Source organism: Marmota flaviventris, chromosome 5 (assembly GCF_047511675.1).
Source record: "Marmota flaviventris isolate mMarFla1 chromosome 5, mMarFla1.hap1, whole genome shotgun sequence".
Lineage (NCBI taxonomy): Eukaryota > Metazoa > Chordata > Mammalia > Rodentia > Sciuridae > Marmota > Marmota flaviventris.
Genome location: NC_092502.1, coordinates 62,106,811 through 62,125,973, shown reverse-complemented (window position 1 = coordinate 62,125,973; position 19,163 = coordinate 62,106,811). Strand labels below are relative to the sequence as shown.

General features: G+C 51.0%; 1 protein-coding gene across 1 annotated transcript; it reads right to left on the bottom strand.

Moving 5' to 3' along the window:
• Positions 1 to 972: 972 nt before the first annotated feature.
• On the bottom strand, positions 973 to 5,780 carry Il17b (interleukin 17B). Its single transcript, XM_027949256.2, has 3 exons — positions 5,658 to 5,780; positions 3,342 to 3,631; positions 973 to 1,399 (listed from the first exon to the last, which is right to left on the bottom strand). The coding sequence occupies exons 1-3, from the start codon at positions 5,676 to 5,678 to the stop codon at positions 1,168 to 1,170; spliced, it is 543 nt and encodes a 180-aa protein (XP_027805057.1). The 5' UTR covers positions 5,679 to 5,780; the 3' UTR covers positions 973 to 1,167.
• Between the last annotated feature and the right edge of the window lie 13,383 nt (positions 5,781 to 19,163).

Genomic DNA, 19,163 nt, shown 5'->3' with positions numbered 1-19,163 from the left:
GGAAACCACTATACTATAAAGAAAAAGAAACCACTGCATAAAAATGAAAAATATCCAGTCCCCACCTAAATCAGGACCTCTAGGTGTGGAGCCCAACAGTCTGCTTCAACAAGCCTTCCAGGGGATTCTGAGACTTGCGAACGTTTGAGAACAGCAAACTGTCTAACCGAATGTGATGTGGACAGAGCTGGGTGAAAGAATGACCCGCATTGACTCCGCCCCACTCCTGACAGTTTCTTCAAAGCCAGGGATCCCAGCCCAGACAACAGTATAGACACACATGAAAATTTTAAGGGGTCACTGGCCCATGTTGAAAATGCCTAGTCTGTGGCAACCTGAAGGCACTTTGGGGGGCCTAAGTCTGATCTGCAGAGAAATCTCAGAACTGAGAGATATCTTATGAATCATCTACTATAACCAGGCAAGGACTGGCCTCCCAACCTCCTTGAGAGGCTCAGCCCTAGCTTGACGCTTCCAGGGTGCAGAGCTCACCACTTCAAAATAGTCATTTTTCAGGATCCTGAGTGACTTGGATAGAATCAGCTATTAATTCCCATATGGGTTTATGTCTACCAAGTTTCAATAATATGTGTGGAATACAGGCTTATAATCCTGAAAGGAGCATGTTACTGTCCTAAGTGATAGAGATGAAGGCAGTTTTGTTGTTGTTGTTGTTTTGTGTTTTGTTGTGGGTTTTTTGTTTTGTTTTGTTTTTAATACTGGTGACTGAACCCAAGGAACACTTTACCACTAAGCTTTATCCCCAGAACTCAATTTTTTTTTTTTTTTTTTTTTTTTTTTTTTTGAGGCAGGGTCTGGCTGAGTTGCTTAGACCTTGCTGAATTGCTGAGGCTGGCTGGTACTTGGGATCCTCCTGCCTCAGCCTCAGATTACAGGCAAGTGCCACCAGGTCCAGCTTGAATGAAGTGTTTAATAGCCTATCTCAGAGTTAAAGGAGTCAGAGTGACGGAAAATCCTCCTTTATACTGAACGGAAGTGAGCCTCCGGGGATGGCCAAGCCCCATCCCACTTTGGGCTTCAGAGCCGCAAGCAGCAAACCCAAAGTCTTGCTTTACAGAGGACAGCATTTACTTTTCATCAGCCTTGCAGTTGCGGGGTGCAGGGAGGCGGACTTCAGCAGCCGGCCTGCCTTCTGATGCCGAAGGTTCAGAAGATGCAGGTGCAGCCTACGGCTATGGTCTCCATGACCGCGCGCTGGCGACAGGGCCCGGTTCGCGGCGGTGGCGGGCAGAGGCGCCGGCGCACGGGCACTTGGCTGAACACCGGCACGCTCACCATGCTGCGGTCCTCCTGCATGGTGAAGGGGTTCACGCAGCCCAGACACAGGCAACGGGCCTCGGGCAGGTCCGCGGGGATGCGGCTGGGGTCGTGGTTGATGCTGCGGGGAGCGAGCAGGCAGAGCTCAAGGTGAAGGTGCGGTCACAAAAGAGCAAACGATGTCCCTCCCCAAGCCCCCACCTTCGCTTTTGGTTGTTGCTGCTTTTTGTTTGTTTAGGTAGTAAGGATTGAACCCAGGGGTGCTTTGCCACTGAACTACATCCCCAGCCCTTTATTTTATTTTTAATTTTGAGACAAGGACTTGCCAAATTGCTGAGGCTAGCCTTGAACATGCAATCCTCCTGTCTCAGCCTCAGTCGCTGAAATTAAAAGCTGCTGCTGTGCCGGCCTGGCCCTAACCAAAGTTTTGATTTCTACAGCAAGACTGTGCTGCGCTGGAAGGAAGGGTGGTAATCAACTCATGTTTCTGGTGAGGAAAATGGAGATGCCATCAGGAAGGAAGACAAGCCTCGGTCCTAGAAGCTATCCAGGTCAAGGTCACCAGTCACCCGCTTCCTTCTATCCAGCAAGATGCCCATCCCTGTACTATAGTGTGCTGTGAGTACAACAGAGAGGCCTAAGAGCCCTCCTCTGCTTCCCCACCCTATTTTTATATTTGGGAGGAACTTACAGAAATAAAATGGGAACCCATTGATGTGACTTTCCAGCAGAAGAGAAGTCAAGGCAGCTGAGTACACTTTAGGCTCCGTCTCCACTCATTTAACACATTTTACAGATTCACCATGTGAGCAATTCTGTCCTGAGCTTTTAAAATATTTGTTGAATAAAACAGATGAGCCCCTTCCTGGTGCTCTCATGGAACCTAGAGGAACTTGCTGGAACTTTCTTTCCTCTGTACCTTAGTTGTTGCCTTCATTAAGCGGGGATGGGGGATGGGTGAACTAGACCTATGAACATTTGGCACCAGCATCACCTTATTATGCTTGGGACATTGTTAGAAACACGGAACCCCTTGAACCAGAGCCTGCATTTCTACAAGCTCCCTGATTGGTTCATGGGCCCAGTAAATTGAGGGAAGCCAGACTCTGGAGGATCCTTACGTCCTGCCCAATAGTCCCATTCCAGGATTGCCCTGTCCAATACTGTAGCCAGTGGCCACAGTACATTGGCTATAATGTATTGCACTGTCCAATACTGTAGCCACTGGCCACAGTACAATGTATGGCCAACATACATTGCCATTAATCAAAATTAGTTCTTCAGTCTCATTGGCCACATTTCAATTGCTCAATAGCCACCTGAGGCCAGTGGCTACCATATATGAGATTTTTTTTACCATCACTGAAGTCCAGAGTGCTGTCCTGGGGTCTCAGGAGATAAACCATGTGACTGAATGGAGGACTCTTGAGGACCAGCCTGTTTCTTTATTTTCACTCAATACCTTTACAGTGGTCCCTTCCATGTGCAAGCTCTGAGCTGGGGAGTGAAGCTCTATCCACGGTAAGAACCCAGGGCAGCAGGGTGGATTCCCGAGTCAAAACCTGGCTGTGCGTCGTACTCTATGTAGATAAATATTCTGGCCTGAGTCCCGGACACTGTGACAGGCTGGGGCATGGAAACCCTTAGGTGATCCTGGTGCAGGCATTAGGGAGGTCCCCGTTTGGCATGAGAGGTAGGCGTGAGCCCAGCCACCAACATGGCCACTGACAGTTGTGCGCCAGGCTCTAGGCTGCTGGACAAAGTGACACTTGGGGAAGGCCTTGCAGGCACTTCAGCTGGGACAGTAAGGGCAGTGCTCTGCATGGATATGCATATAATAAGCCTGCAAAGTGAGTGCTACTATCATCTCTGCTACAGTTGGGGAAACTGAGCCCTGGAAAGACTAGAACTGGGCCAAAGCCTCACAGCGGGTGAGGGGCAGAACCAGATTCAAACCCAGACTGCCGACTTCTGAACCCAAAGCTCTGACCGTTTCAATGACTGGGGTTGGCAAAGGCCCCCACCCTCCAATAGAAATCTGGCCTGCCACTGCCGCCACCTACCTGTAGCCCCAGGGAGACAGGCTCCTCTTGTTGGACAGCCACAGCTGCAGGTCCACCTCACACTTCCTCTTGGCTGGCTCCGAGCTGTTTCTGAGCTGGGCCACCATCTCTCCAAGGTTCCTCTCGTACTCCTCCATACGAGCATAGGGCTTCACCCGGGACACCAGGTCAAGTGGCATCTGGTGAGGCCCAGGCGCCAGGGTCCCAGGCCGTCCTTGCCCTTTCCTCTTGCCTTTGGGGTTCCTAGGCTGGCCCAGCCCCAGAAAGATGGAGATGACCAGAAGGAGAAGCTGGGGAGGAAGGCCACTGGTCAACCCTGGGAGTACCATGTCTCTCTCTGGGGCAAGACTCAGGGCCCAGGGAGCAGAGATGGAAGAAGAAAGGCTTCTGCGATGGGCCCCCTTCACCTACCACGCCCTGGCCTGGTCCCATGTTTGCGGGTGCTTGCTGTGCACTCCATCCCGTGATGGGCACCAGTCACACCTCCCCCCATCTTGAAGTCCTAAAAATAGGGCACCTCGGAAAAATCTTCCCACCCATCCATTCTATTTGCAGCACTGTCCGGGCTTCCAGGACAGCTCCACAGCCCCCTAGCTGGGCTTCCCAAACCCCCTCTGGTTCTTCCAACCAATTCTCCCCACACTGTGGCCAAGGACAGCTGTTTAAAATGCAAATTTAGTAATGTCACCTCCCACTAGCACCATTCCCATTGCCCTTAGGAACCCCCAGGCCCCTCTCGGCTTCCTCTCATATTCGTGCTCCAGCCCCAGTCTTCCATCTCTTGTTCTGGCCTCGTTCCCTCCTGCCACAGGCACTTTGCACAGGCCTCTGTCTACAGAGTTCTGCCTCTTCCCTTCACCTTCTAAACCCCTTTGCACCCTCACATGTGGGACCTAGTGTCACCGCCTCAGGGATGCCTCTGGACTTCCTTGGCTCTCATAATCCATGAGTCACTTGCATGACTGTCATCTGACAATTGTATGTGTGACATTTTTATATGTTGGGCCTCCACTGAGCACAGACTCTCCAAGGCACTATGTCTGTCTGGTCCTTTGCATCTGTGGTGCTAGGAACTCAGGTATGAGTGAATGGATGACACCACCAACCCTGCCCTGGGTGACAGTCCTGGAGGGAAAACAATGCTAGTGTCAAGTGGAGGATCCAGCCTGTGCAGAGGTGGCTGGAGAAAAGCAGGGCTCCTCTCAGCTTGTGCCAGAGCAGCAGGCCCATCAAGCTTTCCTGGGCAGGGGACTCAGGGGAGGCTTGTGACATGGGCAGAGCGAGTCTCAGTCTTCCAGGGAGGGGAGCACGAGAGAGGTCTGAGCTGGTTAAGAGCTTTGCTGAAAGGAAACAGGCTGAAGGAGAGTGGGTGGGAGGAAGGGGGCAGGGGTGAACTGGGGGAGATGCGCCAGTCCCAGGCTAGGGCTCCCGAGGGCCTCTTCTCAAGGACCCCTGTGTGACCGGCCCTGCCCCGCCCCACTCATGGCCACCCTGGCCTTCTGCTGCCCACTTTCCCTCCCCAGGACCAGCACGTCAGGAAAGCCTGTCTCACGTGGAAGAACCAGGCTCCCCTGGAGGCCAGGGAGAAACAGGCCCTGGGAACCTGGGTGGGGCGCAGAGCTTCCAGAATAGACTGACTTCTAGGGAGTCTCGGCCCTGAATCTAGCCAGGCCCCACACATTCCCTGCAGCCCTCCCCCAGCCCACAGGATCCAGGTCAGATTTGCCCAGGCTACCCAACAAGGCTTGACCCTGGGGAACAAGTCTCAGCACAGGCCCTCTTGGGGGACCCATTCCCTGGCACAAAATCTGCAAAAGAGGTTCAAGTCACTACATTCTTCTTTTTGGTTCTAGATTCTAGAGCAGAAAAATGTTTCTCTCGTCTGAGCTCCTCGCGTGGCATTCTTAACTCTGGCTGTCCACCCAGAGAAACCCAGAGGAGACCCAAGGTCCCCCTCCCTCACTTTCCAGATGGGAAACAGAAACAGAAGGACTTGCCCAAGGTCACACAGCTCCCCTGGATCCCAGGCCTGGAAAAAACCCCAGTGACTGAGTTTGCCAGGATCTCCCCAGATGCCCCTGCCTGAAAGAGCGTCAGTGTGGAGGGGCCGAACCCTAAGCAGGAGTCGGAGTGGCCAGCCATGCCTGCAGGCTCTGAGACCAGCTCTGTTTCTCTCTCGTCCTGGAGGGGAGGACAGAGGGAGAGCTCACCTCCACAGAGTCCAAGCCAAACACAGGCAGTCATTAATCAATAGGAAAGAAATACTAAAGCACTCAGGCCCTACGGGGTGGGGGTGGGGCTGGGAGCGCCACGTACCAGGTTGTGTGGCCAGTCCATCCCGGGCCGTCGGCGGCCTGCAGCTGCTGCCCGCCTGGAACCCCAGATGCCGCTGTGGAGAGAATGGCAGCAACAGGACGGAGCGCAGCAATTATAGCTCTACAGGGGGCTGCTGGGGGAGTGGGTGGGTGGGCTCATCATCAGCTGGAGCCTTGGGCCCCCAGCTGGCTGGGTCTAGCGCAGGGCAGGCGGTGAGGTGTGTGGGGGGCAGGCCAGGCACTGGGCTGAGGTGCCCAGGGGCTGTTGACCAAGGGACAATGCCCTGTGTGTCTGGCGGGGCTCTGGCTGGTGGCACCTCCGCCTGTGGCCTGCGGCTGGCCACCCGGCCAGCACCCACAAGGCCAGCTAAGACAATCAGCTTCGTTTGCTTTGGGGATGGCAAGGGGGTGAGGGTGGAGGAGGGATGGGCTGCCGGTTGGTCAAGAGAGCAAATGTTCTCAGAGAGAGTGCTGGCCCTACCTCCCCGGGAAACCGTCCCAGGCTCTCAGCCTCTGCCAGCCTCGGATGTCGGGGAAACTGAGGCCTGCTCGAAGAAGGGATCTGCCCAGTGTCACACGGTGAGTTGGAGGAAATAAGCTGGGGTTTGTGCCTGGTTCTGGTCTGGAACTCTATCCCTCACCCCATGCTGTTTGGGGATGTTTTCTGCACAACTCCAGCCTGTTGTGAATGTGTTTCTGAGCCTGGGTGCTTCGCTCAGGCCGGTGGCAGATCCACAAGGACTTTATGGTTGATCAACTGGCCTTCCTAATGCAGCACTCCCCTCACATGTGCAAGGTCTCTACTCCTGGGCCTTCCCTGTGTGGCTGCTTGGGAGGCCCCCTTCTCTCTCAACCTTTTCTGTAAAATGGGAGTTATGCCCAGGAAGAGACAGTGACCTGGAGATTCCTCCTTGATATCTTTCTGAGCCTCAGTTCCCACATCTCTGAAATGGGAATAATCGTAGCATCCAGCCCTTGAGGCTTCCAGAAGGAATAAATGAAATGATCCATGTTAAATAGCTGGCACAGAGCCTGGCACATAGTAAGTGCTCAATAAAAAATATTTTTAAAAAATATTTTAGTTGTAGATGTATCTTTATTTTATTTGTTTTTATTTTTTATGTGGTGCCAGGGATCGAACCCAGTGCCTCACGCATGTTAGGCAAACGCTCTACCACTGAGCCACAACCCGGGCCCCTCAATGAAAATTTTATTATAAAGTGATTTTATAAACATTAGCTCTTCTGATTAGCATTAGAGCTGACATGGTTTTTATTACTTGACCAACAGCCTTCTGTCCCTGAGGCCCACCCTCTTGGCTGAGAGAGCTCAAGCCCTCCCAGACTCAGGCCACAATTTCATGAGCTCAGGTGACCCCAGAGTCCCCAGGTCCTGGACTCACATGCCAAGGTCTCTCACCTGGAGGGAACAGGCCAGCCGAATGTGAGCGAGCAAGTGAACCCACACAGAGAGGCGTGGGGGGCGGCGAAGAGCAGGGGAGGGCTGCCGGGGCAGACCGCCAGCACTGCCCTGTCTTGCTGAGGACTCATCTTGGCCATTTACAGGAATTGGCAAGGGGAAGAAGGCAGGACGAGAAGCGCTCCTGAATGTCACAAGATTAATCTGTCCAGGGCAGGTTTCCACAGCATAACTGAGAAGCTGGCTGGGGCTCGAGCCCTTCGAGAGATACCACCATATTTGGTCAAATACTAGACAGGGCTGTGTTCTGCCGCTGGAAACTCCAGAGGGAGGGGGATTCTGAAAGCATCTCCTTGGGCAACAAGGGCCACCCACCCCAGCCCTGGCTGTCCCAACCCCTCTGCCACTGTCCTTTGGGCAAGTGAAAGGACCAGGCTGAGGAGACCAATGGGCCATCCTGGTTGTATTCTTTACTACCCTTCTCAGGGCCCCGTGAGCATGCAGCTCCGAGACCCTCCCGGGTCCACGTAAGGGTAGGGAAATTGAAAGATAGGGGTTGCTCTGCGTTTCATGACCCCTGAAGCCCCCGTCTCCTTACCTGCTGGCATACACAGCCCTTACTTCTGCCTTCCAAAGCCAGGACCCAGCAGCCTCCCCAGCGGCCAGCTGCAGTGTTAATGTGCATAGAGATTCCAGGGTCGCAGCCCTGGAGAGTCTGACGTAGGAGACCCAGGAATCTGCACTTCACCCTGAGCCTGGTCTGGGAGCTCCAGGCATCCTCACCCTTCATCCAGCCCCTGCTGCCCACTTCACTACAAGTGGGAAGGCCTTGCCCAGGATCACACCGTGTGCTGTGCACAGCTGGGTGCAGACTCGTCTGCTCATTTTATTCACTGTTCCCCCCTCTCAAGTTTATATCAAAGCCCTGGGCCAGACTTGCTGGTCTAGAGGGGGCCAGTCCTTCGGGGGGCACAGACCCCTCATCATGGGTTCCCAGACAGGTGCCCAGGACTATCGTTGGACTTCTGAGTCCTGGGCCATCGCAGGCCAGGGAAGAGCCTTCCTTCAGCCTTGGCTTTGAGAAACCACTGAAGGATCATCTTCCCTTAGAGAGGTCCTGAGTGGGAACATTGGCAGGCCATGGGACCCAGCCCCAGAGGCCAGTGCCAGGCCTCACATGGGAGGCCAGACTCCTTGCTCTTGAGGCACAGGAGGTGGACAGCACCTGCCAGGGAAGAACGGTGGTGAATGGGTGGGCAGTGGGTGTTCCTGAGAGACTGTTTTGCTGGAAACCTCACCAAGAGCAGTGCAGCACTCACCACCAGGTGGCGCCACCAGAAAGCCAGACAGTCCCAAAGAGAGCTGCAAACCCTGATGGGACTTTCAAGCCAGCCACCCCTCCCCTGTAGCCTGGAGTGGGCCCTGGAGCTGAAAATGAGGTGAGCTAGAGGGTAGGGGCCCTGTGCCTGCCTCTGGCTTCCTAGGGGTCCTTCTGCAGATGAGGACCAGTTCCCACGTCGGAGCAGGAAGGACCCGGCCAGCCAGGGTGCTTGCTGAGTGAGTAACCCTCTTTACTTTGAGCACCTACTATGTGCTAGGTGCTCAGTATTTGGCACTTGCACACTGTGATCTCCAGAAAATAACAGCTAGCAATGATAACCGTTGCTGCTTAACATCCATCTACTGTCTGCCAGGCCAGAGCTGACTCCTTCACGTGTGTTCTCTCTAAATCCTCCCCATGGCTCTGTCAGGGGACCGGTCCTAGTTCATCCCACAGTTATGACTTGGGTTGGAAACTGAGGTTCAGAAGCTTACTTAATCACTTGCCCAAAAAGTCCCAGAATATGCAAGGCAAGTTTGACCCTGCACATGTCATTCCCTGCTGTGGGCACTGCCGCCAGAGAGCAGGATGACCCACTGGTTTGCTGGCCCGTGAGGATGATCAACCTCACACCAACATCCTCCAACACCCTTGGCCTCACCAAGCCCAAGGCCAAGTTAGAGTCCTGGGGAGTGGAGGGGAGTCTGACAGCTCCCAGACTGTGGACGCCACAGCCACAGCCTTTCTGGCATGTGGAAAGGACTCACTAAATACTTGGTACATTCAATCAAACCAGCTCTAATACCAGAGGATGATGCTGGGATGACAGGGGAGAGGCCAGAGCAGTGGAAGCTCAGAGGAGAAGGTGCAGCCCTGGTGGAGGTGTGGAGGTACTCAGCATCCTCAGGTTAACAGACCTGAGTCTCAGTACTGTTCCTACCCCCTTCACAGCTGTGTGACCTTGGGAAAATTACTCCACTTCTCTCTTCTGCTCAGTGGAGTTAATAACGACATGGTTCTTGGGGCTGGGGATGTAGCTCAGAGGTAGAGCACCTGCCTGATGTATGTGAGGTTCAATCCCCAGCACCACCAAAAAAAAAAAAAAATGCAAATAATCACAACTTGTTTCTCAGTTGATTACTGCAAGGGTCCAATGAGATGATGCATGTTCAAGGACCTGGCAAAAGTAAGTGCGCACTTCAATGGTGGCCTTGTCAGTAGCCTTTGAGGATGCTTCTGAAGGGTAGGATGCTTCCTAAGTAGGAAGGGCATTATGAGATAGGTATAGAGGAGGCTAAGTGGAAGAATGCAGAGACCTCTATTTGGTGGGCCCACCCTGGAGCTCAGCTAGGCTAGGAGGACCTGAGGGTGTGGGTGTAAACCTTGCCCAGTGGACCCAGTAAGGTTGAGGAGGCAGAAGCCAACTAGCAGACGCATTTTGCTGGCTGTGGTCAGGAAGGCACATCCCCCAGGAGGTCCTGGCTCCTCTGCCCCGCTGCCCACCCTCCCTCCCTGTAGAAGTCCTTCTTCCAGGCCCATATTTGCACAAATGCCTGCCTCACTGCTCACTCGAGAGCCCCAGCCAAGAGGGGCTATTTTAAGCTCCCTGGACGGGAACACTGTTGGTGGGAACAGTCCCAGCCAGCAAGCTCCCAGTTCTCAAAAAAGGGAAAGGCCTGGGTGAATGGGCGGCCCCTGAGATGTGCCGAGGGGCTGCCACAGTGGTGGGATCCTGTGGCAGGGCCAGGCGCAGGGGGAAGTCAAGAAGCGGGAGCTGGGGTGGGGCTCTCTGGTGATGGTGCTGAGACCACCCTTCTGCCCATATCCCGCCGCGAAGACACCAAGTGCTTGGGGTTGCAGACTGACCCAACACTGGACCAAGTGCACCATTAACACTCCTCACCACAGCTGTCAGCCCCTCCTCTCACTGGGTGGGTCTGTGCCTAATTGGGGTAGGAGGCCCCACTTTCCATCAGAAGGACAAAAAGGGACCACAGACCACCAGAGGCAGGAGATGCCTCATGCAGGCCCACCCAGGGCAGGAATCCCTCTGAAATGTCTTTGCTGGGTACCTCCCTTCAGGCTGGGGAGATCAGTTCTCTCTAGAACACGCATTTCATTTTTACATAAAGGTACTTAATGTTTGACCAGTTCAGGCTGTTTTTATTATGATTTGGCTTGGTTTTATGTGTGCCTGTGTTTGTGGTGTGGTACTCGGGTGGGCATAGGTGCTATTTTTGTTCTTTGATTTTGTGAAGAGCCAGTTTAGACTAATATTTAAAGGACAGACTTCGACCAGAGTAGCCTGCACCCCAGCCCTGCCACATAGCAGCTGGGTCACCTTGAACAAGTGACCTAATCTCCCTGAGTCTAGGCCTCAAAGGATGACGTAGCAAGACCATGCTAATTGCCTGGCACAATGTGGCCCTCAGTGAATGACTCTACTCTTATTTAGTTGCTTTATTGTTCTTAGTTCTGCCCAATCAAGTGGCAGAGAACAATTCTTGTCAGTTCAATTCTAGAACCTTCTAGCTGCCAGAGCTACCCAGGAATGCAATGGACTGCCCTGGAGGAGTGAGCTCCCATCGGCCCACGTGTTTCAGCAAAGGCTGGAAGACCAGTCGGGAGCACTGTGAGGGCTGTGCAGGTCAGGGAAGGGGTTGGGCTCCTTGAGCTTTAAAAGTTCCCTTCCAGCATTGAGATCTAGGTCCAGATCTGTCCATGACCCCAGGCCCCATGGACGCCTGTCCAGCCTGGCTTCACTTGCCCAAACCTGGGGCAGGAAGAAGCCGGAGGGAGCTGCTGGGAGACATGGAATAAACAGCCTGTCCCCGGGGCAGCTGAGGCGCCGGGCCCCCTGCCCACCAGCACCTCCTCCCCTTGGTCCCAGGGGATGTTTATACTCTGGTCAGAGTTTACAGGACGTCTGGATTTACAAGATCCAGGATCCTGACTCCCCCCCCCCACAGCTGTCAGCCCCTCCTCTTGCTGGGTGGGTCTGTGCCTAATTGGGGTAGGAGGCCCCACTTTCCATCAGAAGGACAAAAAGGGACAGGCAGCATAAGATGTGTTCTCTTCAGACCCCAGAGCCCAGATCCTGGTGGAGGAATGAGCCTGGGTTGGGGCCCCTTGCTGTTGTCAAGAGGGGAGTCTGGGGTCAGGCAAGGTGGGGCAGCCAGCACCAGCTTCTGCAGCCTGGGTCCCCAGGCCTGAGCCCTGAACACCACACTGAAGCTGGTGGTGCTTGTCAAGTCGGCCTTGCATGCTGGCTTCTGTTACAGGCTCAGCTGGGGCTGTTTTTACTGCTGTTTGGTTGTGTATCTGTGTGTGAATTTGTGGAGGACATCTTGAATACGTGTGCTTTGTTTGGTTGTTGTTTTGAAGGGCCATGGAGAGAGAGCTGCTTACAGGCTGCTAACGTGTCTTATTCTCAGATGTACATCTCAGCACCTGGCCTGGGAGCCTGGGACCCTCATGACCAGGGCAGCACTTGCTGAGGGATACTCACAACCCACCACTTGGGGGACAGGCAGCAGCTCTGAGACACATTTTATCACCTTTGAGCAAGGAGCCTTGATAGCTGTAGCCAAGGGCTCTGTCCCCATTCTCCTGACCCCAGAAAACACCTAAGCCCTCAAGGCTTCACAACTCCCGACCCTGGCCTCCTGACAGAAGCTCATCTCTGTGGCCTGGACCTGGGAGGACACAGTGCTGAAGAGCAGCCCCGGATGGTGGTTAAATGTCTTGCCTAGTGTGTTCCTTCAGTGTCTGTGAGCCATGACCTTCAGGGCATTGGCCCATGGGTACCATGAAGTACCTCTGAAAGCTCTTGAAGTCATCCATTCACTTCCTTTAACAAATATACATTGAGCACCTACTTGTACCTATGCTATTCTAGCCACTGGGGAGGCAAGTTCCTGAGCTTGCATCCTAGTGAAGGATGGGGGTATGACAATAGTGATCATCTCAGGACCAACTTGCAGCTCTGGAACTCTTCCTCTCAGTCCTCTGCACCTTCTGCATCTGTGGGAACGGCTACATCTTCTGGGAAGCCCATGACCTTGGCCCTCGGGGCATGTGGAGGAAGGTACAATGTCTCCAGAATATGAAATCTTGCCAAATTTCCATTGGAAGGTCAGTTCTCATAAATATTGCCAGGAAAGAGGAAGAAACGACTAGTGTGGAATCCGACCACTTCCAAAGTCCAGTTCCCAGGAAAAAAGCCTCGAGAACTGCTCCAGGGTTAGAAGGCAGCTTCAGGGCTTCCATGTGGAGACAGAAGAGGTCATGCCACTGGCCCAGGCAGAGGCTGATGACAGACGCCTGCTGAGAAGAGTGATACTCCTCACACGTGCGGAGCACTCTACAGTTTAGGAAACGCTTTTGCTCTCTTAATTTATTCCCTGTATCAACCGTATAAATATAAAAATATTACAGAAAAGCAAAGAGGCCCTGTGGAGGGGAATAATCTGCCCAAGGGACAGAGTTTGGGATGAAAAGCTGGGCCCCCAGGTCACTTTTGGCCACCAGCTGCCCTAAGCTCTGCCCCAGCTTGGGGAAGGTTAATGAGCACTGTAAAGGGCAGTGGTTAGAGCCGGGTTGGTGTGGTCAGAGTGGTTAGGACCAAAGGCCAATCAAATCATCGCAGCCATGGCCGCTGGGCTCTCTGCACAAAGCTACCCCAGAGGGAATGTGTCTGGTGGGAAGGCTTTGTGCCAGAGGGACACGCTTTCTGAGTTGGCTCTGGAGAGAATGCTGGGGTCAGACTGACCTTGATCTCCCTCTCCCCGTGAATGTGAGCTTGGAAAAAAATGAGAATTGTTTGGCCCTCAGTCTAGATCACACAGCTGTGTTCAAAACTTTTGTCTTCCATACTGGGATACCCTTGTACTGCGTCCCACCATCCCAACCCCAGAGCTGGCTTTCCAGAATCACCTACAACCCTTCTCAGTTCCTGGACCACTTCTCTTACTCTCAAGCTCCTCGGGACCACCAGGGGTATTTTGCTGGCTTGTGAATGAGATTTCTATTAAATACTGCTGGGTTTTTAGTGACTGTTTTAAATGTCCCTGCCTCTTCCTTTTGCTGGTGGCAAATTGGCTCTCAGAGAATAGACAGAGCAAAGCTGCTCCCTCTGCCCGTGGCAAACAATGTCAAGACAGACCAAGTTGTGCCGCAGCAACAAGCAACCCCCAAATTTAGGAGGCTCAGCCCAGTGAGGTGTCCTTACCACCCATGCCATATGTCCTGGGAGGGCTGGAAGGTCATATGCTGCCCTCAGAATCGTGCAGGGCCACAGAGATGGAAGATGCATCACCATATTGCTACAGGAAGAATGCAGTTCAGAGCTCTGTGGACAGAAGAGCTGCAGAGGACAAGGTTGGGTTCTGCCATCTCTGCTCCAACCACATGTTTCCTCTCAGTGAATTTGAGCTACATCCCAAACATCACCCCCCTTTTTTTTTAAATTTTGAGAGAGAGTCTCATTAAGTTGCCCAGGCTGGCCTTGAACTTGTGACCCTCTTGCTGCAGCCTAAGTTAACCAGGACTACGAGTGTGAGCCATCGTGACTGTCTCTTTCATTTCCTTAAGTGTCAGCATCTCATCTGTTAAAGGAGAAAGTAATGATAAAGTACCTGCCTTACGGGTTTGCTGGGAGGCTGAGGATGGGTGTAAACCCTAAACACAGAATCTGGTTCCTAGAAAGAATCCGGGTCAGTTATGATGGTGTCAGCCTCATGTTACATGCGCGTGTGGTGCTGCCATCTCCAGACGCAGCGACTCTGGATCCTCATGTTCAACAGCTTTATTTCCACTAGTCATTTTCATTTTATTTTTTATGCATTTTATCTCATTGGAGAGGCCCTTAGGGTTTGGAACCTGAAGCAGAAAAAGAAGTATCAGCAACTCAGGAGACTGAGGCAGGAGGATCAAGAGTTCAAAGCCAGCCTCAGCAACTCAGCAAGACCCTAAGCAACTCAATGAGACCCTGTCTCTAAATAAAATACAAAAGAGGGCTGGGGATGTGGTTCAGTGGTTAAGTGTCCCTGGGTTCAATTCCCGGTACCCTTCCCCCCCAAAAAAAAAGAAAAGAAAAGGGGTATCTATGCATCCTTCCAACCTCAAGCAAGATCTATGCAGTTAAAAGTTTCATCATCAGCTCCTTTTGAGATGTCTAAAGAAAAAAAAATGGAATCTGGAAAATAATCCTTGCTTGAGATAAAGCTCAATGGTAGACACAGAAATCAACTGTAGAACATCAGAGCTGGAAAAGCCCTTTAGAACAATGCCCAAACGTAAGGAGAGAGAGAGAGAGAGAGAGACACCATCACACAGCAATGCAGTGTGGAGCCGGGATCAGAACCCACTTTCTTTCCTCCCAGTCTTTCTGCATACCACCTGAGGGGCCACAGTCTTCTCCCTCAGGAGGAGGGGATCATCTTGGAATTATAGCTTGTCCTCATTTCGCAGAATTGTACTCCAGTGGAGTTGTAAAGCTAAGAGCCTTATAAACATTACCTTATTAAGGCTTCTTGGAAACCCAAGGTCACAGCTCCTCTGGGTCATGGGACATGAGCTGAGCATCCAGTGAACAAACAGAGGGTAACGTTACATTTTTCACTTCGTTTAGGAAACCTGGCGTCTAATTATAGGATCTGTTTAACAGTCCTGGGTGGTTTGCAAAGTCTTGCAGTGAGCCAGCTGTCCGGAGAACTGCTGGGGAGTGTCAGGGAGATGTGGGCAGGAAGGGTAGCTTCGCAGCACAGGGGAAAGAGGACAAGGACAAGCCAAGGCCCAGATGGGGTATATTAAAGTCATTTTTCCCTAATTCCACTACCTAGGTTACTCCCAGTTGGAAATAATTTCTAACAACTTCCCTCTGTTAGCAGAACCCTTTCATACGTGGGTAGCAAATGTGAATTTGTTCTAAGGCAAGAGAAATACTCATGATGGCCAGGTGTGGTGGTGCAAACCTGTGATCCCAGGAGGTAAGAGGCTGAGGCAGGAGATTCACAAGTTCAAGACTAGCCTCAGCAACTTAATGAGGTCCTAAGATCCTAAGCAACTTAGCAAGACCCTGTCCAGAATTTTAAAAAAAATAAAAGGGCTAGGGGTGTAGCTCAGTGGTAAAGTGCCCCTGAGTTCAATCCCCAGTACCACCACCCCCGCAAAAAAAGGTAAGAAAGAGAAGAAATAATCGTCATTTTACTCTCATTGTTGATGTCCTGTTGAATTCCCCTACAGTAGCAGCCAAGATTACTGACCCCACCCCTGGCTCCATCTTTGTGTCCCACTATAATTAAGCTCCTTACCCAAGGAGGCAGGGGTGGGGACTGGAGCAGGGAAGTGGGGGTCCTCATGAAGGTGAAAGGTTCCCCAACCCTTTGCAGCCAAGCTGGTGTGCAGGGCTCAAACTTGCCAAGCCTCTTCCATACCTAGAACCTGGAGGTCCCATCCATCTGCCATGAAGTCACGCCCCCTCACTATGCAGGGTCCCATGCAAGCTCAGCCCGGGCCTCCACTACTCCAGGAAACCCACACATGGCCTGCTGTGTCCCAAGTCTCCCAGCTCGAACAGCAGCTCCCGTCAGTCTGAGTTAGCACATGCACACTCATGCACACACACACATGCATGCACACACGCACGCAATCCCCCCAGTCCTGAGCACAGCCCAGCTCCACACATTCTTAAAGCTAAGTCAGTGGTCTCCAAAGTGGAGCATCATTTGGGGCTTAAGAAAAATACTAGGGACTTCAATCGTTACTTGTTAATCTTTTCTACTTTCTATTTTTTTTATTTGTGTTAAAGGAGTGTATTATTATTATTATAGTACTTTAAAGACTTTATAAAAAACTATTTTAGTGATTTGTTTTTTAAATAACATAAAATAAAAATGTATTTAAATAAACTGTAGTTTAAGGCCAGTGGTTTATGATCACAAATGTTTGGGTTCCTTGACCAGGATTTAAACTCAAAGCCTCTTGCCAAAGAATGAAGGGTATGGGAGGAACATTTTCTTCATAGCATAACATTTGTACCTTTTTGATGGTGACAATGTACTGATATTATGTATCAAAAAATAAATACTCTTTTACAGTGTAACATAATACCTAGTATGACTTGGATCACTTTTATTCTCTTCCGTTTCCTCTGGGAGCTAGGCCCAAAAGCCCTCACCTTTGTGAGCCAACAAGGTCACTTAGAAATAAATCAAATCTCATCCCTCCAAGGGAGACAGCCACAACCTCTTCCTGTGTGTGTGTGTACATGTGTGTGTGTGTGAGTGTGCACGCGCGTGCCCTCTTCCCTTCCTCAGTAGCAGGAGTACCCAACCCTTTTATTATACAAATGGAAAAAATCAGAGTCCAAGTTTAGGAAAATCTATACCCAATGTCACCCCATCACCCTTTGAACAGTTCTGAATACGGGCTTTGAGCTTTTGCTTGTACAGTTTCCTTTCCTTTTCTGCCTTTTTCCATGAGTCTCTAGTAACCTGCTTCCAAAAAACTTCCTAGGGCTAGGGATATAGCTCAATGGTAGAGTGCTTGCCTAGCATGCATATAGGCCCTGGTTTCCATCTCCAGGACCTATTTAAAAAAATAAAAATCCCAGATCTCCCATTAGGAAATGAGCTCTCAGAATGCAAATCAAAACTACTGTAAGATATCATCTCACTCCAGTCAGAATGGCAGCTATTATGAAGACAAACAACAATAAGTGTTGGTGAGGATGTAGGGAAAAAGGTACACTCACACGTTGCTGGTGGGACTGCAAATTGGTGCAGCCAATATGGAAAGCAGAATGGGATTCCTTGGAAATCTGGGAATGGAACCACCATTTGACCCAGCTATTCCTCTCCTCAGACTATACCCAAAGGACTTAAAAAACAGCATACTACAGGGACACAGCCACATCAATGTTTACAGCAGCACAATTCACAATAGCTAAATTGTGGAGCCAACCTAGATGTCCTTCAGTGGATGAATGGATAAAAATGTGGCATATATACACAATGGAATTTTACTCAGCATTAAAAAAGAACAAAACCATGGCATTTGCAGGTAAATGGATGGCATTAGAGAAGATAATGCTAAGTGAAGTCAGCCAATCCCAAAAAAACAAACGCCAAATGTTTTCTCTGATATAAGGAGGCTGATTTGTAGTGGGGTAGGGACAGGGAGCATGGGAGGAATAGATGAATTCTAGATAGGGGAGAGGGAAGGGAGGGAAAGAGAGGAGGCAGGGGATTAGCAAGAATGGTGGAATGTGAAGGACATCGTTATCAAAGTACATGTATGAAGACACGAATTGGGTGTCAACATACTTTATATGCAGATATATGAAAAATTGTGATATATATGTGTAATAAGAATTGTAATGCATTCTGCTGTCGTGTATTTTTAAAAAAGATAAAATCAATTTAAAAAAAAAGAAATGAGCTCTCAGAAAGCCCTGTGCATCCCTGGAACATGATACAAATCAGTAACTGGATTTCTACCCACTTGTTCTAATAGATGGCAGGAACTTCCTGAGAGCAGGGATGTGGTATTCATCCCGGGAGCACCTGGTCTCATTCAGTGGGAAGCCCAGAAGAGCTGGCTGCTTAAGACCTGAATAAATAAATGAACAGGTGCTTGAGTGCGTCGACTCCTCCCTCTTCTGAAGTCCTGTGTGCTTCATGGAAACCACAGATCACATAACACCGTCTTCCTTATAGTGTAATTCTTCCTGGCACATCTGCAGTTGACATCTTTCTTCCTCCCTCTTTCTCTCTTTCTTCCTTTCTTCTTTCCTTTCTCATTCCCCAGAATCCATTCTCAGAGGGAAAAAGATTCCAGAAACACTGAGTCCCTAGATCCAGCCATGCCTAAAGCTGAATCTTCCCAGGGACTTTATAGTTGCTTGGGCCAATGAATTCCCTTTTGTTCTGAAAACAGGAAAATTAAGTTTCTATTCTCCTCTTAAAAAGCGTTTTGGTGTTTCAATGCTCCCTTAATTGTATCAGAAATGGTATGACTTCCCTTTCTAATCACCATGGTGCTTTCTATATAATAGATGCTCAAACTATTTGAGACAGAGCAGCATCTGGGTTCAGTGGCACACTCCTGTCATCCCAGCTCCTCAGGAGACTGATCCTGGAGGAAGGAGAGTTCAAGCCCAGCCCGGAAAACATAGAAAGTCCCTATTTTAAAAATGGAAAAGACTGTTTGCAGAGCATACCCCACGCAGCACGATCCCTCCACTACTGTCCTCCAAGGCCCTGCCCAGGCTCTTCCAGGAGGGCAGAGAGTTATGACCCTGTAGTGCAGTACTGGGGATCCCAGCCACACAACAAGTCAGTGCATAGTGAGGTAGAGAGTGTGGCCTCTTGGTCCAGTTATTTCTAAATCATCTCACATCAAAGCTGGGCACTAGAGCTGGGCGCGGTGGTGCATGCCTGTAATCTCAGTGACTTGGGAGGCTGAGACAGGAGGATCGCGGGTTCAAAGCCAGCCTCAACAACAATGAGGCACTAAGCAACTCAGTGAGACCCTGTCTCTAAATAAAATACAAAAAATAGGGCTGGGGATGTGGCTCAGTGGTCGAGTGCCCGGGAGTTCAATCCCTGGTACCAGCGCCCCACCCCCCCAAAAAAAAAAAAGCTGAGCGCTGGGTTTTGGTTACACATGCACACAACACAACACTCAGGACACAAATAAGGAAAATGAGGTCAATGGGAAACTGGTCATGGCTGAAAGAAGATGATTATTGTTTTGTTGCTTTGT